Genomic DNA, 25167 nt, shown 5'->3' on the forward strand with positions numbered 1-25167 from the left:
GGCGTACTGTCACTATAGTCATCTTAGCTTGATATGCAGAAAGCAAAAGCACTGCCACTTTGTGTACTGTCGTTGTGCATTCGTTTTCAATTCCAACCTGATGCTGTGAGTTAAAGACTACAGCGAAGCCACACTAGGAGATATCATTCCTGAGCACCGACAAAACTTGAAGGTGTCAATCACTGATCGCACTTCTGCATCGTGTAGATGTATGCGGCTACTTCTACTGACAACACAGTGAAGAGGCACACTCCTGGCACCCACAGTGTGGTATGTAAAGTTCAAAGAAATACATGGTTATCTGTAGGATAAACGTATCCAGCAGAAACATGCAAAAACTAAGAACAATGTCACCCTCTACTATGTCTAAGTTACATTTTATTCACATGATTTTGATTTGATTTTAGCTGCCAATTGGCCAAAAGACATTTTATCACTTTTACATTTCCATCAGCATAGTCTGCAGATATACAGTCCTGATACCAGTGGTTCCCACAGCTACCACTTCCAATAACTCCAACCTCCCCCCGAAGCACACCATGTAGCCTCTGAGCGTTTTTATATATTATATTTTCCTTTACTAATGTGAGTCAGTAGGTTTCAAGAATGCCTGCAAACATTTCGCTCTCTTACATTGTCACAACATGTTTACTCTGTATAAGGTTCATAAAATAATCTGTGCATTTCATTTTGTGGCATAAGAGTTGATGCACTTCTCTTTTTTTATGGCCTTTGGTCGAATAAATTTAAGATATTAAGGAATATATTAACATTCAATTTTAGTAACAGCAAAATATTTTTTCACTGCGAAGACAATATTTCTGGCCATTACAAAGCATGCGACGCAAAACATATTAACTGGTAAACATTGCCAATCATATAACAGCAAGCCAATAAAGAGCTGTAATTACACATAAAAACAAGATCTTTCAGAAGACCTCTCCTTTGTACAATTTGATCTACAGAAAACATATTGACTGGTAAACATTGCCAATCATATAACAGCAAGCCAATAAAGAGCTGTAATTACACATAAAAACAAGATCTTTCAGAAGACCTCTCCTTTGTACAATTTGATCTACAGAAAACATATTAACTGGTAAACATTGCCAATCATATAACAGCAAGCCAATAAAGAGCTGTAATTACACATAAAAACAAGATCTTTCAGAAGACCTCTCCTTTGTACAATTTGATCTACAGACTTTTTTTTTTTAAACTGCTTACCCTGAAGTTGGTATTTTTGTCGCGGTCTCCAGTGCAGTGTCGCTCTTCCAAGAGCCAGAGAGCGGTAAGGATGGCAGCTGCGGATGTCTTGACCCGGATTCTCGTGCTGTATTTACATACTGACTCTTCCTTGTTGGAGCCGCACAGCAGTTGCTTGTCTGACCACCTGATCATCCATTCCAACAATCTTGAAATACTCCCAAATTTAGTTTTCAAGTCGGCCAGGAGTTCTTCTCTTGGCAATACAGATTCAAAATGAATTATTTTGAAAGAGTTCATAAATACAGGAGTTTCTGTACTGTGATGAGGCTCCTTTAAGCAAGCTGATGAAACTTCTTGGTGGTCCTCTTGAAGAGCAGTTCGCAGATTTAACCCAAACAAACCTTTTTTTCCCATCTTTCCTTTATTATCTTCATAAAAATAGTTATTTCGAGAGGGCTTTGAGGCTGGTAGAAATATTAACGAGGTGGGATTAGATGGCAGACTATGGAAACCGTTTCTCTTTTCGTGACATGGAGGGTCTGAGTTCTCTGGTTGTTCTACAGCCTCTGGAGAGAAAGTGTAGCTGTAACCGGCTCGAAAAACACTGCAATGTTTGCTGCTCCCGTGGCGGCGTTTCAGCGTTGTGTGTATATCGAAAAGCAGAGAGTTCAGCTCGAATTCACGGAGGTGTTCGGAAAAACTTGTTAAGAAAGGAATGCAGGGATCGGTGTAATTAATCAAATCTCTTTCTAGCAGGTAACTCAAAAAGAGATCTAGAAAAGCAATGTACTCATCATCATCTCGTTCGAACTCCCACGTGCCCACAGAAGGCAGCACAGTATGGCTGGATGCATTCTCTTTTGGTTCTTTCTTAGCAGTCTTGGGTTTGGCAGAAATGTCTTTTTTCCTATATAAAGTGTCATTGTTGTAACGTACATTCTCCGTAACTGCCATTTCTATCCTGAAAGTAAAATAAAAGGTAAGTGTTTAGGTCTATTCACCCTCTTTCATTTGAGAAAAAAGACTTTGGAGGACATGACAAATCAGCTGGAAATATCAGCACCACAGTTCTTTACTTTACACAAATGCAAGAGTGGCAAACAAATGATTGTGTGGTATTGATAGAGATGTATACAAACACGGTAATTAAAAATCTTTAAGAATAGCACAATTTCTCATGCATTCCCAACAGGTGGACGGAAGAAACTACCTTATGCATGTATCGTGCTGGCGTCTAACTCTGAAGCCAACTGCTCTATATCACTATGCCATTGTATGTTGATTGCTCCAAGTATTTCAAGAACATTACTGCAACTTTGAGTCACATTTCCTGCCCAACACCCATCAGAAAGGGATGCATGAGAAGGCCACAACATTCCTCAGTAACAAAATACAGCATTAGTACCCTGGGCATTAGATTACAACTTTGCAGGGCAAGGACTTCTTCTGTGGAGATTTCTTCTCTAAATCAACCACCTCACTCCAAAAAAAAAAATCAAAAACAATCACACCGTTTCTGATACCTCTAGACATGCAATACATCCATCAAAGCGATTCAGTTTGCATTGTGGCCATAAATGTTCTAAGGAACTTCTTTACCCTGTACCTCCCCTCTTTAAACTCAAGGGTGGCTCCAATATAAGGCAATTTAGGAAGTCATTGAAATGGCTACAAGTATATAAGGCCTTCTTGTTAAAAAAAAAAAAAATTAATTAAACATAGAAAAAAGAATACCACCGAAATCTCTGGTAACACATTGACTTTAAATTAGTAATAGTTGATGTTTATTGAAATTATATACCTATTTTTACCTCCAAACGTTATTTTGCCAACTGTCCCTTCCCGTTCCATTACTTTGACTCTGTTCTTTCCTATACAAAGGATTCGGTGACCCCTCATCTTCCAATCAATAACAATTCCAAGTATTACCAGTATTCAATAATATCTTGATAAATCCAGTTATTCGATATTCTCAAGCATGTAAACCTAGATTTAGGTGAAAAGGGCCAACCCAATGCTTGTATTAGTGTTACTACCGATGTCACTGCGGTAAACTCTATATCATGTTTATGAAATCCCTTCTTTTCTTAAAACATCTCAGACAGTTCATGCTATCAATCTTAGGTGCATAAGCTCGATAAGATGAAGTTCAGTCCTAAGGTTTAGTCAGTCACTTTTCTCTATAGGTCCTTAGCTTGTACAATTGTTCATCTCAACCGCCTTACAAAGAACTTTAGCTGCATGACTTGCTTATTGATCTTCTCATTAAAGTTTATAAACCAGAAACTTAGTTTCATTACGCTGCTGCTCAAGCAACACCAAACACCTGCAACAACTCCAGAATTGCGCTGAAAGAAAATTAGGTATTATTAACATATCTCCAATTCATGCTTCTTTGCTTACACAGTCCAAAATGCTAATATCACAGGCTAGCAAATCGTCTTAACAATCAGTCACTTTCGGCCTGATTTAGCGACCTTCTGTGCAGACTTCTACGTTCACTCTTCTGGACTACAATTATTGCTCCTTATGTACTTAAACTGTCATATTTAATCCTTCTGTGGGATTTTAACATATGGGAGGATATGATGGACATTCCTGAAGTGGCCAATGTCTTAGAGGCTTGTTTAATTGTTAATCTGACCTAATTGGCATTTGGCCGTATCCATGTTGTAGGGCAGATAACTGATCATAGGAATATACACCTGATGCTGAGGTTATCATCAGTGCTTTTCCTATCGTACCTAGGTCTGATCATTTCACTATTCAGTTAACTCTACTTTTAAACAGCATTTTCATCCCCAAGTTTTGTCTGGAACCATTGTTACTACAATAGAATCTAAATTTATTGTAGAACCTCCACTCCCTCTGAACTAACAAAAAAACTTCAATATAGAACCTAACCAGCTCTCTACCTGGATCACATTGTCTCTTCATAACATTGCTCCTCTTTAAATATATTTCAGGGAGAGGAAACATCCTTCTGCAGCCTGGTTCAATAATAGGCTTCAGGAACTGAAGCTCAACTGCAAGCAAGCAGAAAGTTCCTGGGTTAAGGTCTAGTGGCCCTGTTGCCAAATCGTGGCATTTTGAAGCTCATAGTACCTATAACAAGCATTTACAATGGAACAGTCTCGCCTTTGCAAAAGTTATAGCTATTGGCATTGTAAATGACAACATTTTTATGTAAGTGTTGGTTTTGAAAACAGATACATAAATGGCATTGTCATTTACAATGCCAATAGCTTAATCTCTCGCAAATGCGAGACCTATTGCATTTGCATCCACACACACAGAGCCACACACACACACACACAGACAGAGCCACACACACACAGAGCCACACACACACAGAGCCAGCCACACACACAGAGCCAGACACACACACACACAGAGCAACACACACACACACACACACACACACAGAGCCAGCCACACACACACACACACACAGAGCCAGCCACACACACACACAGAGCCACACACACACACAGAGCCACACACACACACAGAGCGCCACACACACACACACACACACACACACACACACACACACACACACACACACACACACACACACACACACACACACACACACACACACACACACACACACACACACACACACAGCCACAGCCACAGCCACAGCCACAGCCACAGCCACAGCCACAGCCACAGCCACACCTACAAATCACACATTCATACACACAGCAGCATGGTGGGAGAAACCACAGGGGAGGAACATTTTAGAGCCATTAAAAGAATAAAATGGTCAATCAAACTATAAAGGAAAATGCAGGAGTGGGCAGCAACGTGGGAAGCTAGAGGACCGTGGGAGACCAACCAAGAGACGATTGGGCACTGGGAAGCACGAACAGGTGACCTGTGGCGGAAGCTGGGCAAAGAACAAGGCAAAAACAGACCTTCCCACAAGGCCCCTTTCTTAAAGAACCTACAGATATTGAGGAGCTTGAGCCAACGCAAAGGTGCTCTAAACAAGGCACTTAGAAAAAGGAAAAACAGAGGCTCATTGGAAGAGGGGGCCTCCATAAGTGCACTGAGAGCCACCTACAGGAGGGAAGTAGGCGAGCACAAGAGGAAAGAAATGGAACAAAAATGGCTCACAGTATTTGCCTTGTTAAAGGAAAAGAACAATGCCAAATTATGGAGGTATATAAACCGCCTGAGCTCTTAGCCCAGAGGCAAGACAAATAACATTGCAAGCAATGAATGGGAAGTGTATGTAAGGGGCTTATATACGAAAGAAACATCAACCTCAGAGCAAGCCCATCTTAAGAACACCTGGGAAACAAGCACTGACATAGACACTCTCCCCGAGCACACAGATGAAGCTGGAACAATGACACCTGAGGGCAATGGCTTCAAAGAAACTGAAATTATAAGGGAGATAAGGAAAATGAGGAATGATGGGGCGCCAGGCCCAAATGGCATCCCAGCCCTGGCATGATGATGATGATGATAATGACATTTGTATAGCGCTTGGTTACCCTATACTAGTTTGTCCCCGCGCTGCGGCACATTAATCATATAGACATCATTCTCAGGTCACCTCCCAATTGGAGTGCAACACCAGAAAGCTACTCATTTGGGAAAAGGAAAGTTTTCAGCTTTTTACGAAAGGTCCCCTCCGACGTCTCCATCCGAAGCCACCATGGGAGCCTATTCCATTGCTGTGCCGCCACAAACCTGAAGGAGCGCCCGCCCATCCTTACCGTCCTGACTCTAGGGACAGTAACCTGCCCCATCCCACTAGATCTTAATTGGCGGGAGGGGACATATGGACTCAGAAGATTATATAGGCTGCGCATTCAAAACAGCGCAGCCACTCTTCACCTCAATCCTCACCCCTATATACAATTTTGCATACTTAACGGCAACAATCCCACAAACATGGAAAGGATCAATTATTTTTCCTATTCACAAGAAAGGTGACCACTCAAACCCCGCCAACTACAGGTTAGTGGCCCTGCTGGACGTAGAAGCCAAATCCTATGCCAAATTATTATTGAGAGAATGAGAGAACTGGGCTAATAACAACAAAATACTACCATTCTATCAGACCGGCTTCAGGGCTAACAGTGCAACTACAGATAACATCATGGCCCTGGCCTATCTTTCAAAACGAGCGATGATAGACATGCGTCTGCCACTGTTTTGCTGCTTTATCGACTACAGCACAGCCTTTGACAGAGTCGATAGAGGCAAACTCTGGGGAAAACTGTCAGGCTGGGGAGTTCCAACAAAGCTACTGAAAGCCATTATATCTCTTTATGAGGGGACCTGGGTACAAGTCAAGATAAGCCCCACAGCGTTATCAGCAAGAGTGGAAACCAACAACGGACTGAAGCAGGGCTTCGCCGGCAGAACCCAGAGAGTCCGCCTCCCCCCGTTCCGGTCCACGCCTACCGAAGTCATCTGCGGCGTCCCACAAGGATCCTCGCTCATCCCCACCCTCTTCAACGTCTACATGAACCCCCTTGCGGCCATCGCACGCAAACGCAACCTCAACATCATCTCCTACGCCGACGACACACAACTGATCCTCTCCCTCACCAACGACCCGGACACCGCCAGAGCCAGCCTCCAGGAAGGAATGAAGGACGTCGCTGAATGGATGAAGCTCAGCCGCCTGAAACTGAACTCAGACAAGACGGAAGTCCTTATCCTGGGACCGTCCCCCTCGGCCTGGAACGACTCCTGGTGGCCTCCTGCCCTGGGCACCGCCCCCAAACCCACAGACCACGCCCGCAACCTGGTATTCATCCTGGACTCCTCCCTCACGATGACCAGGCAAGTCAACGCCGTCTCTTCATCCTGCTTCAACACCCTGCACATGCTCCGAAAAATCTTCCGATGGATCCCCACCGCAACCAGGAAGACTGTCACCCAGGCCCTCGTCACCAGCCGCCTAGACTAACGAAACACCCTCTACGCCGGAACCACAGTCAAGCTCCAGAAACGACTACAGAGCATACAGAATGCCTCAGCAAGACTCATCCTGGACATCCCTCGCCACAGCCACATCTCCGCCCATCTGAAGAATCTGCACTGGCTCCCCGACAGCAAGAGAATCACATTCCGACTCCTCACCCACGCACACAAGGCTCTCCACGACGCGGGCCCCATGTACCTCAACAACTGCCTCGCCTTCCACACACCAACCCGCCAGCTCCGCTCCGCCAGCCTTGCCCTAGCCACCGTCCCACGCATCCGCAAAGCCACCGCCGGAGGAAGATCCTTCTCCTACCTGGCAGCCAAGGCCTGGAACTCCCTCCCCACCCACCTCCGGCTGACAGAGGACCACCTCGCCTTCAGGAAACAACTCAAGACCTGGCTGTTCGAGCAGTAGCAACCACCCCAACCCCCAGCGCCTTGAGACCCTAACGGGTGAGTAGCGCGCTCTACAAATTCCTTGATTGATTGATTGATTGATCTTGGCTTCCCTATTATTCAATCTCTATACAGCCGACATGGGGGAAGCTATGAAAGAGGCAAGTCTAGTTCCACCTAAACTGGGCATGGCGAGACTGGCACTTCTTCAGTACGCAGACGACACAGTAGTGATGGATCACACAAGGGTGGGTCTCCAAAGAGCATTAAAAGAGCTGAGGAAGTACAATAAGGAAAACCACCTGACTGTTAACCAGAGCAAAACAAAGATAATAGTATTCGGCAGATATCCTCACAAAAAACATGCACACTGGACCTTGGGAGACCTCCAAATTGACACCACCACAGCCTATAATTATCTTGGGGTTTGGCTACATGAGAGGGCAATATCTGCAACTCATACAAAACATCTAATTGCCAAACCAAGAGTGTAATCTTATCTATGAGATGCCTAAGTCAACGCTTGACTAACCCCACAGCGGAGCCCATGTTGAAGGTCCTCAGGGCAAAACTAATCCGGGCCATCAACTATGGTCATCTGGCATTCCCAGGAGATTTAGATAAACTCATATCAGCAGCGCAGGTCAAAACCCACAAAATCGTGCTGCAAACACCCAGGTATGCAAGGAAAAACAGGCTACAGCTGGAATTAGGGCTCAGCAGACCCAAACTGACCCTCCAGGGGGACCTAATTAAGTATTATATCAGAGTCCTGAAAGCATCTTATGACTCTCTTAAACACCACTTGGTAGAAGGGCGCTAGGTGGCGCACTGGTGAATGGAAGCCTCCTTGTAAGGCTCCCACATCCTGACGACCGATATCCTTAAATTGATCCTTTTATCGGCGTCCAATCAGGCTTAAACTGCCCTCGCCTGCTCAGAGACATCAGCGGAGGCTCCGGTGCAAGTTTGGAGCGGATCGGACATTGCATGCCGCCGGTAGAGCCGTCTTGACGTGCGGCGGGGATTACCGCCGGAGACACCAGCGCACTCGGACGGCTTGCCTGGCGACGCGAGGCCGGGGCTCTGTGGGCGCCAACTAGGCCCTGAAAGGCGCGAAAACGCCGGAGGACCGCGGAGGCTCGGCAGAGGAGGGCGGCGGACCCGGTTTTCCATTCGCGGAGGCGCGCTGCCGGTAGAGCAGGTAACGTCCTGTCCCTCTTGCTCCCAGGAGGCGGCTGCAGACTCTCTGCCTGTTTCTGCGGACCCCAGCGCGGCGCGTCTCTGTGGAGCACGACTCTCGCCCCTGCCATCTCCCCCCCGGGGCTGCCGGCTAGGTCTAGGTGGATATCCTGCTACAGCCGGGCCCTCTGGAGCCCCGACTTTCTCGACTCTTGCTGCGAGGCCACCCCCGCTGGGCGTCTGCGACGCATGTGACTGGCCTCTCCCAGAACCATCACCGCCGGCGGACATAACCACCGCTCCGGCCATTGCGCCACTTCCTTGTCCTGCGTGGGAACATTGGGGTGCGAGGACTGCTGGCTGGGGTCCGGGGCTGGAACATCCTGCTACGCCATAACCCCCCCGCCCTGGCATTGTAAAGAACTTACGCGCACCTCACGGATTGCTCTGAGAGTGCTGACTTTCACCCTCTACAACGTGTGTGCTTGGGGCATGCTTGGTCGTAGCACATAGTGGCGGTGCTACTCCCACACTCCCTGACACTCTGGGCCCGCACCTCCAAACAACTGCTTATTACTCCTGCCTGGCACGTACTCCTGCACGACTTCCACCTGTCCTGCGACGGCTAACTTCTTTTATTGTTGTGTCCGGCTCCTGAGTGTCGCACAGAGGGACGGCTGCACCGTTGTGCTCCCAGAAGACTGCTGAATTTTACGCCTGGGGAGCGTGTTGTGTCCTAGAACAACGACCATCGCCAACATATATCTGCTGCCTGTGGCCCCCTCTTCCTTACCACATGCGCAGGTGTTGCAGCATATCGGAGGGCGGCTGGTGAGTAGGGGCTCCACGACCTGATCTGCCGACCAGCGGGATTGTCTAGACGGTGCGACTTTTGCTGTCATCCGACTCACGGATTCCCCTGCCCTTGCTGAGCTGCTAGGATGGGACGACCTGACACGCGGCAACCGAAGCTTACGTTTGATGCAGCCAAAAAACCGAATCGCAACAGCCCGGACTCTCAGAAACAAATGGAGGCCAACAATCCCTCTGATAACCAGGCGACCACCTCCACGGATACCCAGGAACTTCTTCGTGAAATGCGCCAGGGCTTCGCGACCATCGTGGACAAGGTGGACAGGATGTCGTCTCGTATGGATGCTGTAGTCCACAAATTGGAGGTCCATGAGGGGAGGCTGACGGAAGTGGAACAACGAGTGTCAGACGTCGAGGACACCTCCGGGCAACATACGACACGTCTAGCTCGAATGGATAACTTATTGCGCACCATAGCGGCTAAGAACGAGGACTTAGAAGCGAGAAGCCGGCGTAATAATATACGCGTCGTTGGAATTCCGGAATCCACCAATGTGGGTAGAATGGAGGAATATGTGGAGCACCTGTTGAGGACAGCAGTGGGGTCGGAAGCATTCTCCCCCCAGTTCATAGTGGAGAGGGCACACAGATCCCTGGGACCGGTGCCCAAGCCGGGCATGAAACCAAGACCCATCATAGCTCGGCTGCTAAACTACAGGGACAGAGATGCAGCTTTACGAGCAGCTCGATCTTCCAAAAAACTAGTGTGTGATGGTAACGAATTCACAATTTATCCTGACTTCACACCCGTGGTCCAGGAGGAGCGACGCAAGTTTCTGGACGTTAAAGCGAAACTTCGGGCCCTACAAATTGACTATGTGACAAATAACAATCCCAGGCATACAGTACGAAAGTTAACACAATAGATTAAACAAACAAACTAGTTCAGTTTAGAAAAAATACATATTTTTAATTGGATTAAAAAGAAACAGTTAAAATTCAATACATTGCTCATAATTGATAAAAATAACCATATAATGATACATATGTGTTCACAAATGAAAATTTAAAAAGAGGTTAGATGGCATCCGGTCGACGCGTTTCGACATATAAATTATGTCTTCATCAGGACTTATACCATCAAAATTCTGTAAAAAATCAGAACATGATTTTAATATTTTTATATTCCTATCGTGACAAATCACAACTGAACTAGTTAACGGTTTGTTACACCATTCTATTGGTAAGAATATAGTATTCTATTCACATTCTTGATATACTGCTTTACATAAACATTTAAGACCTATGCGTATACAGAAACATTTGTTTAAAAAAATAATAATTCTCTTGGGATGGTGTGACTACGCATTACTCTACCCGGCTAGGCTGCAGGTCACTTATCAGGCGCGCCAAAAGTTCTTCACGAATCCGCAGCAGGTTGAGGACTTCATTAAACAAGTAAAACGTTCGGCTCGCCAGCGTAAGGAGGAGGCGGAAGACCCTGCTCGCGAAGACGACCAGCTTGAAGATGATGAACACTGACCCCGCTGCATCTACACCATTGGATGTTGCAGGGGATCCTGTTTGTGAGTACTGACATGGAATACTCAGAGGGATGGGGTCTGTGGTTACGGCCTATCCGTCTCCCCCTTCATGACGACTTGGGCGAGGGCTGAGGCCTGGGACATGCTGAAACTGTACTGTGTCGTCAGGTACCCCCCTCTCTCCTGGCGGCTGAGGTTGGTCTGCCATGGGCAGCTGCTGGAGAAAAGGGGTTGTTGTGTTGCCACCTAGAATGGTCCCTAGCGGGTCTTACCCATGCTGTTACTGTTGTTGTAGCAGGGATTGTTCTTATCCCTGGTTGTTGAGGGGAGTGGGGAGGGAAGGGGAGGGAACTAGCACTGGCGGGTTGGGGTTGCCTCTGAGGGGGGGGGGGGGCTTGGGGGAATGTTTGGTTGCTACGTGACTTGTATGAAGTTCTGATACACAAGCAAAATGCCACAGTCCACTATTTGAGGGCAGCGACTTGGATTATAACTATTTCCGCTTTGCGATTGGGGGGTATGCATTGCACATTATTACAGCACAGCCAACTACACCAGTATGGGTGCAAGACCAGATACTCGATGTAATTTTCTATCCTGGAATGTACGGGGGCTGAAAGATGCGCCTAAGCGTAGACAATTGTTGGCCTATTGGGATAGACACGATGTGCAGGTGATTATGTTACAAGAGACTCATATTCCCCCATCTACGGCTTCTACATTTGGTGCGAGATGGGCGGGGGTGAGAGCTTTCTCAAACTTCTCCTCATATGCTAGAGGTACTGCCATTCTTATTCACCGAAATCTCCCATTCACGCTGCAGGGGCAACAAATTGATAAAGAAGGTAGATATGTCATTGTCTGGGGGAGGCTGGGAGGGGAGACGGTTACTATTGCCAACTGCTATGCTCCCAATGTTGACGACCCTCATTTCTTCCACCGCCTCTGGGGGGGTATAATGGATATAGGCTCCAGGTACCTGGTATGGGGCGGAGACTTCAACGTAGCCTTACACCCGAGAGTGGAGAGAGCGGATGGATGCTCCACATACCATACTAAGGCGAGGGAGTCCCTTGAAGGGATAGTTGATGAGGGGGGGTTGATCGATAGTTGGAGACACTTACACCCTGATTTGCTGGAGGGCACACACTTTACGTCCTACACGGGCACGTGGGCAAGGCTAGATTACATCTTCGTGTCCCGGAGTTTAGCCCCGAACATTCTCACCTTTCGACATTTACCCAGAACACATTCCGATCACTGCCCTGTTTTCCTGTCTTTGGATCTGCCTGGCTTTCACAAACCCCGTCCACCCTGGCGACTACATCCCAACATCCTGATTGACACTGTCTTCTGCGAAGAACTTAGAACTGACATAGCAGATTTCTTCCCCCGGAACAAAGACACGGTGGATAGTGTGGAAACGGTGTGGGAGGCATTTAAAGTCACGGTGCGGGGGTGGTGTATAGCTAAAAGCTCAGGGGTGCTCAAAGATATACAACGAACACTGCGCAGATTGGAAGAGGAGCTTCGAACTTTAGAGACTCGTATGGTACAGGGATTAGATGGGGAGGCGCACAGCGCGTTCAGAGCGAAACTATCAGAGTACGAAGCGGAGGCGCAGAGAGAAGTGCACTTCAAGGGAAAACACTGGCGAGCCCGTGCTTATAATGAGGGAGGGAGACCAGGTAAAGCGTTGGCCATGGCAGTGAGATTGGCGCGAGGTTCAAACACTATCTTAGAGTTAACTGCAGCAGATGGGAAGGTACACAAAGAAAATGATGGCATACTCAACACACTCCAGGCACACTACGAACAGTTGTACACCTCACGAGCCGCTGGGGAGTTTGACCTGGACGGCTATCTGGGGGATATAGCACTTTGCTGGATTAGCGATGTCCACAGACAGTTTCTGGGGGCGCCGCTCGAGTTGGAGGAGGTGCGAGATGCCATCATGTCCCTGAGCAACGGGAAAGCACCGGGTCATGATGGTCTCCCCGCGGAGTTTTATAAATGCTACGTGGAGATTATGGCTCCGGTGCTACGTGAGGTATTCAATGATGCAATGGAAGTAGGGGTGCTCCCGAGATCTATGCGAGAAGTGATTATAACATCTTTACTTAAGCCTGGGAAGCTTGCCACACAATGTGACTCATATCACCCTCTGTCGTTATTGAACTGCAACGCCAAAATTCTGGCGAAGGTCCTTGCAACCAGACTTTCCTTACTTATGACCACGATCATTTTGCCAGACCAGTCCGGCTTTGTCCCCACGAGATCCACATCACATAACCTCCGCATGGTATTTTCCCTCATTCAAACTGTTCATCCGGAGATTCCCCTTGCCGGGGTTTTTTTGGATGCCTCAAAGGCATTCGATTCTGTGGAATGGGGATTTCTATTCGCAGTCCTGCAAAAGATGGGATTCCCCCCTGTCTTTGTGGCCTGGGTACGGTTACTCTATACATCTCCAATGGCGAGAGTATTTGCGAATGGACAACTTACTGCTGCTTTCGCGATAACGAGGGGGACCCGACAGGGGTGCCCCCTTTCCCCGTTACTTTTCGCGATGGCAATTGAACCACTGGCCTGTCGCATCCGACAGCTCCACAAGCCCAGCGCCTTCAATTGTTTTCAGCGCCAACTCTCAATTTCGTTGTATGCCGATGATGTCACACTTTACGTTAAGGACCCCCAGGCTAATCTTAACTCGCTGTTGCGGGAGTTCGTTACCTTCGCATGCCTTTCAGGTGTCTCTATCAACTGGAGCAAGTCCCAGCTCTTCCCGCTGACACCGGCGGTCACCGAATTCCCGCTAGATTACCCGCTCGAGTGGTGCACTTCGGAACTACGTTACCTAGGGATACAGATCTCTAGAGACAAAGGGGAGACATTGCGGATGAACTACGGAGTGGCCATCACCAAATTGACGGATTCGGTGACGCGGTGGATTAAACTGCCCTTGTCTATGGCGGCGAGAATCTCCCTAGTCAAGATGGTGGTACTACCGCGATTCTTGTATATGTTCCTTAATATTCCCTATCACCCTGGCGCATATTTTTTTAAAACCTTACGCTCGGAGCTTATCCGACTGGTGTGGGGGGGAAGGCAGGCTTGGCTCCGCTGGGCAATATTGACACAACCCTATGGAGCGGGGGGCTTCGATGTCCCGGACTTCGAAATATACTACTTAAGTGCTCAGGCACACTACCTATATCATTGGCTACGCCCAACTGCTTTCATGCCGCAAGTGGCAGCGGAGGACTGGATAGCGCACCCGCTGCCATTGGAGGGAGTGGTGCACGCCCCCACAGCCGCGCTGGAGATGCATTCAAACACTGTGTCCTGCACAATAGAGGCGTGGCACAAGATAGGGACGCGATTGCAAACCCCGTTACTATATTCGACTCGTATGCCACTATCCTACCACCCACAGGTGACGCTCTTGCGAGAGGTAGGATTCCGACGAATGTGCAGGAGGTTGGGGGTGGGGGTGTGGGGGGATCTATTCCGGGATGGGAAGTTCCGATCTAAAGATGACTTTTTTGGAGATAGCGAACATACCCCTGTGGAACTCTTCTACTACCTACGACTCAGAGAAGGCCTGAAAGCCTTATTACCTGATTATCCTCATGAACCCCCCAGCTTAGCCCCGCTCACTGTGGTGTTGAGCAGCTCTGATGGCACACACCTGGTTTCTAAACTGTACAAGTGCATTCGAGAGGAATTACCAGTAGTAACAAGTGCGGCTAGAGGGCACTGGGCGGGTGATTTCAGAAGGGATATCACTGATGCCCAATGGCAGTACTGCTGCGAATTGTCAGGAGAGGTGATGTCTAGCTGCCGCTTTAAAATCATCCATTACAAATTCCTCCATAGGATGTACTACACACCAGCTCGGAAATTCCGGTTCGGGCTTGCCGACTCGGACAGGTGTGAGCGATGTGGTCGGGAAGGAGCGGACTTCTTCCATTTATCATGGACCTGCCCGCAAATACAGGAATACTGGGCGCGGGTCTGTGACGGCCTGTCCCACATGATAGGTACTGCGCTGACCCCAGACCCGATGTTATTCCTTCTAGGCCATACAGCGCAGATAGCACAGACAGTTAGGAAGTTCAATAATGTAGCGCTACTGTTGGCACGGAGACACTTAGCGTGTAGATGGGGCCGAGGCCGCGCTCCTAAGTTTAAGGTCTGGTTGCACGATATGTTATACTGTCAGGAACAGTACAGTGTGTTTTCAGAACTGGTACCTTTACGCTCGAGACCAGCGGACATCTGGGGTCCCCTGCAGGCCTACCTTCTCGCTGACACATCACAGGGGGAGGAGGACGCTGACAATACTGACACAACAAACGCACAGATTATTTGAATTACCTGTTCTCATTTCACACTTTTTGACCTGTGCTGGGAAGGGTCTATTGGAGGATTGTTGCAGTGTTAGAGATGTACCCGATATAGAGCCTCCTCTCCAGAAGCTATGTATTACTTGACTGCTGAACTACCTTTGAAATGTTGGCTGCATGCCTCGCATCGATATTCTTCCTTTACAGGCACTGTCTAACGCCACTGCATGGACTTGACCTCCCTGACTACTCTACCATGCTACCTACCTGCATCAAAGCCCCCTGATGGAACTGCATTGTTGTTTAACTAATGTGTAATGCCTCTATCCCCCTACATTCCAGACTACGGCTGTAATCTCCCGATTCTGTTATATCATATCACGCTTTCTTGACTGTATATCTTCCTCAATTGCCCCCCTAAGGCAATGGTCTGAGATAAATGTCTTGCATCTTGTGTGTATTGGCTGTTGATTGACCTTCACTACGCTCCCTGGATATGGGAGTTCAATGCCTCTGATTGCCCTAATACAGGTGTATCGCTGCCGGCCTTGTATGGTTGTAGGCGCACTGCTGTGTATGAATGCTTGGATGTTAATAAAAGTTTATAATCCCAAAAAAAAAAAAAAAAAAAAAAACACCACTTGGTAACAATCTTTAGAGAAGAGGACTCCCCCCTGGTACATCAAGCTGGGCAAAACAATAGATACCCTCGACATTGAACCACAAAGCCTGCACCTAACAGACATCCCGCACAAGACCTGGCCAGACATCATGAGACGGCAAGTCCGCTCCATATCGTACAAACTGGATCTAATCGCTCTTCGCCATAACACCCTCACCAAGGCATTGAACGAATCTTACATTATGGGGAAAGCTCAACCATACCTAAGTGAAGCACTAGGGGCCCAGGCCCGCAGGAAAATCCTTTTTATGAGACTAGTGGCCCTAAGAACTGCGGACTTCAATCCAGCATGGGCACGTGCAGATGGTGCTACATCTTGCCGCCTATGCAACTATCAAAAGGAATCCTCGCTCCACTTACTATGTTGCTGCCCCAAATTAACCAGTGAGCGACAAAGGATGCTCCGCCCTATCTTAAGAGACCTTGGCATCAGAACATGCAGGGAGGCATCAGACTGGTGCTTCTCGGAAACAACAACACACTTCCTCGAAAGAGCGGCAACATTTACTCACCATATTAGACTGGCCTTAGACATAAGTGCTTCACCATAAACACGTGAAACACAGAGACAGAGAAGACGCAAACAAGGTGCCTCAGTAACAATTTATGGGCAATGAAGAGCCAGCCTGATTGAACTATTGCGAAGCACAATTAAGTTCCCGGAGTTGACGGCAAAAGAGACTTTGCAATACAAGATTTGTCTGTCGGAAACAGGGTTCCAAAGACTCGCTGTTCAGCGGGGGAGGGGGCGGCAGGGGTGGGCGAGAAAGGGGGGATGGGCTTCAACTTTTTTCTTTTGCTTGTTTTTTATTATTTTTACTGTAATGATTTTAAATAATTGAACGGTCAACAATAAATCGATCAATCAATCAATCACACACAGAGCCACTCACACACAGAGCCACACAGCCACACACACACACGCAGAACCACACACACACACATAGCCACACACACACACACACACAGAGCCACACACACAAAGCCACACACACACAGAGCCACACACACACAGAGCCACACACACACAGAGCCACACACCCACAGAGCCACACCCACCCACACACACACAGCCATACACACACACACAGCCACACACAGACACTCACACAGAGCCACACACACAGAGCCACACACACAAATCACACATTCATACACAAAGAAGCACATGCATAGACACAAGGACTCGCGCATGCACACAGAAGCTGACAAAACATTCAAGCCACGTGCCTAGAATATCGACTTGAGGGACGGAGATCAACCGAACAAACACAAACAGCTTTTGTGATTTATCTGTTGGGCCTAACACGACGGATAATTAAACGGCATCTCGGTGTGTGATTTCTTTTAACTGTTTAGTCGCTCCAGGTGCAAGGTGTTCATTTAGTTCTCCGCGAGCGAGGCTTGTTTTTGCGCTCAAAGCGAAGCCCAATTAGAAAGCTGAGCGGAACTACCTACAGTGCACCCCAAACTCCCCTATAACGCTCCTGTCCGAGGACAGCTACTTGAGCACAAATCTCCCTGTGTGAGTCAGTCGACACCGAGACGGCTCTGCCGATGCACATCAGTCAAACGTGCAGCACTGAGCTCACGGCTCTGCTGAGGTCCCTCAAGCTTCACCTGAAGTAACTTCGACTGACTGGAGGTTGAGATTTACCCATGGGTCTGCTCACACCTGCAGTCAGCGCCTTTGGCTTTAAAATAGGGTCGAAACATCTCCCTGCCAATAAACCATCATCCGTTCAAACGAGCACTTTACATGTAAGGGGTGCCTAGTTTGTAAAAAATAAATACGTGAATAAAAAGAACGTGATAAACTTAAGGTGCCCAGTTTCTCCAAGGACCCAGCTCCAGCGCGTACCAATGTCAGAGAGTGGGATCGGAAGGCTGGCTGGTTTTGGTTCCATCTCAGGCCCCCCTTTTCCCTCCACCCTCCGCTCCCCCGTTACTCTCGCACGTTCCTTTTTGCCCCTTTGGTCACTGTTTCCTTCTCTGTCTATTCCTCGGTTTACTGACTTTTCTCTCTTGTTCTAGGGGTGAAGGCCGAGGATGAGAAATCCGTCATGGACCATTAAACAGTGGCAGCGCTAAGCGCCCACCACCTGCAATCACCGGTACATATTAGGTGCTATAGATGGATAGTCCATCCGATTCTAGTTCGTTGTGAGCTTTCTCGTAACTACTTTTCATTGGGTAGTCTCAGGACCCGTAAGCTGCTAAATGACAAGATGTCACGTGAGGCGCATTTCCATTTAGTAAACCACCCCAGGGACTCCAGTACTTGTACTCACGGCTCCATCAATGCATCTTCGTCCTGTCCAGCAGACCCCCTTCCATTGCAGCCCTGGGGCCCGTGAAGAGCCCGGCAATACTTTCTCGTTCTCTTTCGGCGCTTGAAGCAGCCCGTCTACCAGAGTGTCTCTGCGCCTTCAGGCAGCGCTGGCGGATATTCCAGTACCGCTACTACAGACATGTGACCCTCACCTGTGACCTACAGTTTATCTGCGCTCACCTGATCCAGCTTTGCACGCCCGGCTATTCGCTCCTTGCCTCCACGCTTGCTCGCCCGCCTGCACGCCGATCCATTGCTCCGCCGGTAGTCAGGGGGGGAGGGAGGGACGGGGAGTGAGAAGACACCAGACTGCAGGAGGGAGAGGGGACGGGAAGACATTTCCTCACGTGTAATGCGAAAATGAAACAAACTTGCTTCCCAGTAAAACAAGCGCCTGACTTACTGCTGGCGTAAAAGCTTTCTTATCTTCTTTATGGGGCCATCTGTTGGTCTCATAAAGAAGATAGGAAAGCTTTTACGCCAGCAGTAAGTCAAGGAGCCCCGTCGGAAAAGGATGGGGCTGAGAGAGAAAGGAGAACGTCACTAGGACCTCTTCTACAATGGCTGGCCACCGTTTGGGAGGCCAGCCAATGGAGAAGAGGGGCGGGGCTTAACCCTCGCTAGTGAAGTACACTCTAAAACATAAAATCTCACGAGCTCGACTGCGCATGTGCGCAGTACACCACGCAAGACCTAAAAAGGACTTATGTCAATTTTCTTTTCTATTGGGATCCTGATAGCTGAAATCTTTTCAAAGGATCCGTTCAAATTGTCTCTGAAATGTTGAAGCCAACTAGCCTTAACTCTTCTATTCCTGTTTCTCAAGTTTTATGCGAAAATATATCATTGTTTCATAGCAAAAAATTATCTCCAATGCTTCCTTCATGGAAGATCTATGAGGTTTTGAATCTTCTCAATTATAACCCAAATTTTTAAGACAGACTGAAGATTTTGTTTGTACTAATTTATTGTCCATTTCATTGGGCTCTCCTTTTAACTTGTGCCCTCCTAGGTTTTTAAGACTTGCTTCAGACATTGTTGATCTCTTATTTACGGAGATATGTAATTTCTCTTTCTAATGCCTCTGTCCCAGCTGATTGCAAAAGGGTGGTATCACTTTCACTGAAAAAGCTTATAGCAGATCCAACAAAGCATACAAACTATACACCTACCGCTTGGCCACCACTGATCCAAAAAATATTGAATAGGGTGTCCATACTTCACTTTCAGGTTTCCGAAAAACGTTAGCAGGTTTTCATTACTGCCATTGTATGAATTCTGTTATGGTGTGGCAGTAGATGATATGAGCCGCACTTTGGATTAAGGTGCCCAGCGGCTTTTGTCCTATTGAACCTACCAGCCACATCTGATAGTCTCACACTACAAATGTATCTCTCTTTTAAGAGAGCTAGGGATGAGAGACACTTCTTGCTATAGCACAAATCCTTCCTCAGAACAGGCTGTGTCCTTTCCTCATTTTCACTCTTTTTTCATGGCATTTCATGTGGTATGCCACAGAGTTCATTCATCAACCCTACGATTTTTAAAGTTGATTTATTTCTTCTTGCAACATTAATCAGATCACACAGTTTTGCTGTTTGGTGTATGATAACCAACTTATTTTGGGTAGTCCACCAAGAAGACACTATTTACAGGAATATGTTTTTTCAAAATACCTTTTTGACATCCCTTCCTGGATGTCCAATGATCATCTTAAGGTAGGTAACGAAAAGACAGACCTTCTTGTGTTTGGAGGTCCTTCATTTATATGGTCTAACACCTATGGACCTTCTTCTATGGGTACTACTCTAGTTCCTTAAACCAGAACTGGTAACTTCTTGATCTGCACCATACCGTTGTTTAAGCCTTATAGCTAAGCTGATGTTTATATGCTCTCCAGAGTTAATAATTTCAAAAAAGATATCATGAATGTCCAGTTCCTGCAGAAAAAACATCACACAATCTTTAGTTCCTTATAGATTTGATTATAGAAGCGCTGTCTACCTGGGTCTGCATAAGTGTCTGTTACAACTGATGGAGATAGACCAATCAATCAATCATTTGTAAAGCACAACACTGTTGCCACTAAGGGTATCAAAAAGCCAGGTCTTCGTTACTAGTAGTACCACTACTTTGGAAGCCCTCCAGGAGACAAGGAGATATGGGGGATTTGGACGATGACGATTGGGCAGAGGTCCTGCAGTCCCCTTGTGGTGCAGTGATATCCGGACACCTGCGCCTCATCCAATTTAAATATTTGAATTGTGCCTACTTTACAAGACACCACCTGTGGTTCATGGGTCTCATAGAAACCCCCAAATGCCCATGATGTGTATCCAAAAATGGGGCCTTTCTATATATTGTTTGGGATTTTAGGGCGCTGACGCTATTTTGGGAGGGGGTAGTGGGTTGACTAGCTGAGGTCCTTGGGTGGGATGTTCCTCTGTCCCCGAAGCTCATCCTGTTGCACAGTACCAAGGGGATTGGAGGCAATAGATATGAGCTAGATCTGTTATTTATCGATTTCACCATTGCCAAACGAGACATTGCCCGCCTGTGGAAGAATGACAGCCCACCTCTGTAGGGTCTAGAAGAAGGGCATGGACTTCTGAGATTGCTGTGTTTCAGGCAAGGACTGCCCCCAAAAACATCCCAAGATGTGGCAGAGGGGAGCAGAGTACAGGGGGCTGATGCTCGACCCTATACACACTATTGACATGTACATAGATGAAGAAACGCGGTATAGAGGCCAGGACTCCCGAATGGGCCATACTGTTCGATGACATGTATCTGCTATACCATGTGAGTGGTGGGGTGGGGAGGTCACAAGATTCTCATGCGTATGTTTTTTTCATTCCTCTTATTGCTACCTTTTGTCAATCCCTGGAAGATCTGAAGGTTTACAGCCGTACTATTTCTCCGGAGATTGATTGTATCCATGTCTGGCCCTCCAGGCCACTATATGACAAAAAACTCAATAAAATCATTTGTGGAAAAAAAGACAGGTCTTGAGTTTCTTTCTGAAGTCCGCTCCGGTAGGTGCTGTTCCGAGATGGAGGAATAGGTCGTTCCAGGTCTTAGCGGCGATTTAGGAGAAGGACTGGCCCCCACTGCCGTGGATGCAGGAGGTGTGTACAAGGGGGAGTGATGCAGAGTGCAGGTGTCTTGAGGGCAGCTGCAAGTTTAGTCGATGGCTGATGTAGGATGGTTCTTGGTTGTGAAGAGCATTGTAGGCCTGTGTGAGGATCTTGAACTGTCATCTTTTCTGGATGGGGAGCCAATGGAGGTTTCTGAAGTGAGGAGTGATTTGGGTCCCTTTGGGGAGGTCCAGGTTAAGTCTGGCTGCAGTGTTCTGTGTGGTATGGAGTCTTCTGAGGAGCTAAGTGGAGATTATGGCCTAGAGAGCGTTGCCATAGATGAGGCGGCTAGTGACAAGGGTCTGAGAGATGGTTTTTCTTGTGTTGATTGGGATCCATAAGACGTTTCTGCAGAGCATTCCAAGTGTGTGGAAGCAGGAGGAGGCAACTGCATTGACTTGTCCTTTCATCTTCAGTTGGCTGTTGAGGATGAAGCAGAGGTTGCATGCATGGTCAGTCAGTGTGGGTCTGAGTTCCGCTGGCCTCCAGCTGTGGTCCCATGTGGAAGTGTTCGTCCCGAAAATCAGCACTTCTGTTTTGTCGGAGTTGAGTTTGAGGCAACTGTCTCTCATCCCTTTGGCTATTTTGGTCATGGCAGTGCGGAAGTTGGTTTTGGCGCTGGAGGGCTCCTCGGTGAGCGAGAGGATTAGTTCAGTGTCATCTGCGAAGGAGAGCATGTTGACTCCGTGGGATCTGATGATCTATGCAAGGGGGGTCATGTAGATGTTGAACAGGGTGGGGCTGATGGATGATCCTTGTGATACGCTGCATATGATCTCCTTGGGTGGAGAGGCGAAGGGAGGCTGACGGATGCTCTGCGTCCTGCAGATCAATCAAAATCTGAGCTTTGGGCCTTCCAAACATGTAACACATTTTGGAAAACCGGCTGGTCTACATTGGCAGCTCATGCATAAATGCATTGTGATTTAATGTATGTTCATATATTGTAAAGGTAGACAGGGGAAAGGTTTGAATTCCTCAGTTCTCATTTGATGCAGCATGTCCGATCACAATGAACAAGTTACTTACCTTTGGTAACTCATTATCTGGTAGAGACTCTATCTAGCAGCAGATTCTTTAACTTTGATTTTCCCAGGGGTCAGGATGAATCCAGAAACTTTAGCTGAGCAATTCCCTTTGTGCACGGCACAGGGTGGCTTCATTCAAGTCCGGATGACATCGTCGGTGTCGGTTATGACGTTGAAGCACCTATATAGGGGGCCAACCAGGCACGCGGATGCAGTACTTTTCGTTATTACCACGCCAAAAGTGCAGAGCCACGAAGTACCTGACGTAGTCATGTGGCAAACTAGGGCCCTGAAAGTGGAGTAACCCTAGCCCTACAATATTAGTCTGCAATGAGAGAGGCATGGGTCGGGCTTAAGGATTATGCAGCTAGATAGATAATGCGTTACGAAGGTAAGTAACTTGTTCATGTGATACAGACTTCTAGCTGCAGATTCCTTACCTTTGAATTAGATACCCAAGCCCTACTATCCCGGCAGTGGATGCAGACCAATACCTTAAACTAGAAAGTCCTTTAGGACCGAGCGGGCAAAAGTACCCATCTCTACAGACCTGACCATCCAGGCAGTAGTGTTTTGCAAAAGTATGCAATGAAGCCCACGTTGCCGCCTGACAGATGTGTTGAACTGGGATACCCCAAACCAAGGCCATAGTCACAGCCTTTCCACTGGTGGAACAGGCCCTTAATCCCTCAAAGGGCTACTTCTTAGCCAGGGTGTAGCAGATCTTGATGCAGAGAACAACACAGCAAGAGATGGTCTTTTTCTGCACTGCCCTTCCCTTCTTTGCTCCCACGTACCCCACAAAGAGTTGGTCATCCATCATGACACCAGCCTGCATCATTAGAATATTCAACCGAGTGGACGCACAGTGCCCTTGCTGCGAATCGGTGGGTAGTGACCTGATACACATGTTGAGGGCATGCAACAAGCTCACCACATACTGGGAATTCATCACAACACACTTAGCGCGCTGCGCACACCGCACACTGAAATGGAACTGAGAAGTGTGCTTATTATGGCGGTACCGGAGACAGAAGAAATATAAGGTGACAACCCGCTTTATAGATCTGGGGTTTACAGTGACAAATCGCCTACTTACCAAGCGCTGGAAATATCCTGACCCCCCATCAGTGAAAGCATGGTACCACTCAATGATCTCCTGGGCACAGGCGGAAAGTGTGGCGCTTCGGAGAGAAGATGCCATTGGCATACGTAAGGCGCCTTTAGCCGTGGCCTGGGACACAATACTCATGAGCACATGGAGACATATAGCTCATCCCAAGCAGCAAGGGAGACGCAAGAGCACACAGAGGGGTCCCAACAGTATTTGGAGCTCTCCCCCCTTGCACCCTTCGGACATTAATCCAGGCGCAGAACATGGACAACACACATGCAGCAACCCCTGACATGTATCCAAGGTAAGAGGCATTGAAAAATGGGACTTAAGATAATTAATCAAAGGCGACGCACAATGTGGCAGGATCTATACATCGTACACAGCAGAAACACCACCACCCGCACCTAATATATCAGCATAGTGAGATGTTCTCCCCCCTTACCCCTCACCCCGATCCTATTGTTCCCCCCCTACAGGCTAACATGTTATTACCAGCAAAGCAGGGTACACCCTAGAGATTTGCAGACATAAATTTATGCTGCTATAATAGAGCACCCTGCTTATCTTCGGCTCCAGCTAAGATAAAGGCAGTCCAAAGGGGTTTTGTTCAACAAGGGGAGAGAGAAGGGGGCAATTTCCACTCCTCGGGAGTGGGAGGTCCAGCACCAGCGTGAGCCCCAATTTGTCCAGACAAAGGATGCTGTGCCATTCCTCAGAAGAAGGACGTACGAGTCACACTAGTATTTGGTCTCACTGAGATCTACAGTTGGGCATCCATTTTGTTGGATGTAATGCCCTCACACACCCTTTCAGGCGTCATGCTTCATCATCTGGGCTGCTCCTCGTTGGGTCGGCAGTGCAATACCCAACGGGCTAACCTCAAAGAGGGGCACTTTACCGGAGATCTTTTATCCAACAGCCGTTTTGTGAAGTGCGTTGTGGGGCCAGAGGTGTGTAGACGTGAGAGTGAGTTTAAAATAAGGCTGGGAGTGCCTACGAGAAAGTTTATTCTGGGGGTCTCCTGCCTTAGTTAAGAAGGTGATAACCGGCACTTGATGGAATGTAATGTTCCCACTTAAGAGTCGGTTAGTTTGTGTTTGTAATGGTCGACATGTTTCTCGCGATTCTGTTTATTAACTCGCGATTCTTCAGGACCTTAAACAATTATCTGTTGAAACGGTCTACACTAAAGGATCTACATCAGTATCCAGTAGGCTAATCAGAATGTCACAAAAAGAAAGATGTGTCCGTGTACCTGTGATGGGCTGGATCTACCGATTATGTCAAGTACCCAGGCATCAACAGTACCCAGCGGTCTGCACAACAGGTTTAGGCTTCCATGAGGTTATGGAGTTTTCTGCCGTGTGCGCTGCCAGAACGGCCTACCCACGCCGCCGGCGTGGGTAGGTCATTCTGTTGATGC

At 47.7% G+C, this 25167-nt stretch overlaps 1 protein-coding gene across 4 annotated transcripts in view; it reads right to left on the bottom strand.

Moving 5' to 3' along the window:
- CPLANE1 (ciliogenesis and planar polarity effector complex subunit 1) overlaps positions 1-25167 on the bottom strand; it is a 2766109-nt gene that overhangs the window by 1540787 nt on the left and 1200155 nt on the right. For all 4 annotated transcript variants that reach the window (XM_078674971.1, XM_078674972.1, XM_078674970.1 and 1 more), the window contains exon 26: positions 1228-2170. In XM_078674971.1, the coding sequence (XP_078531097.1) occupies positions 1228-2170 (943 nt within the window). The remainder of the gene's footprint in view (positions 1-1227; positions 2171-25167) is intronic.

This window comes from Lissotriton helveticus, chromosome 2_1 (genome assembly GCF_964261635.1).
Source record: "Lissotriton helveticus chromosome 2_1, aLisHel1.1, whole genome shotgun sequence".
NCBI classification, from domain to species: Eukaryota; Metazoa; Chordata; class Amphibia; order Caudata; family Salamandridae; genus Lissotriton; species Lissotriton helveticus.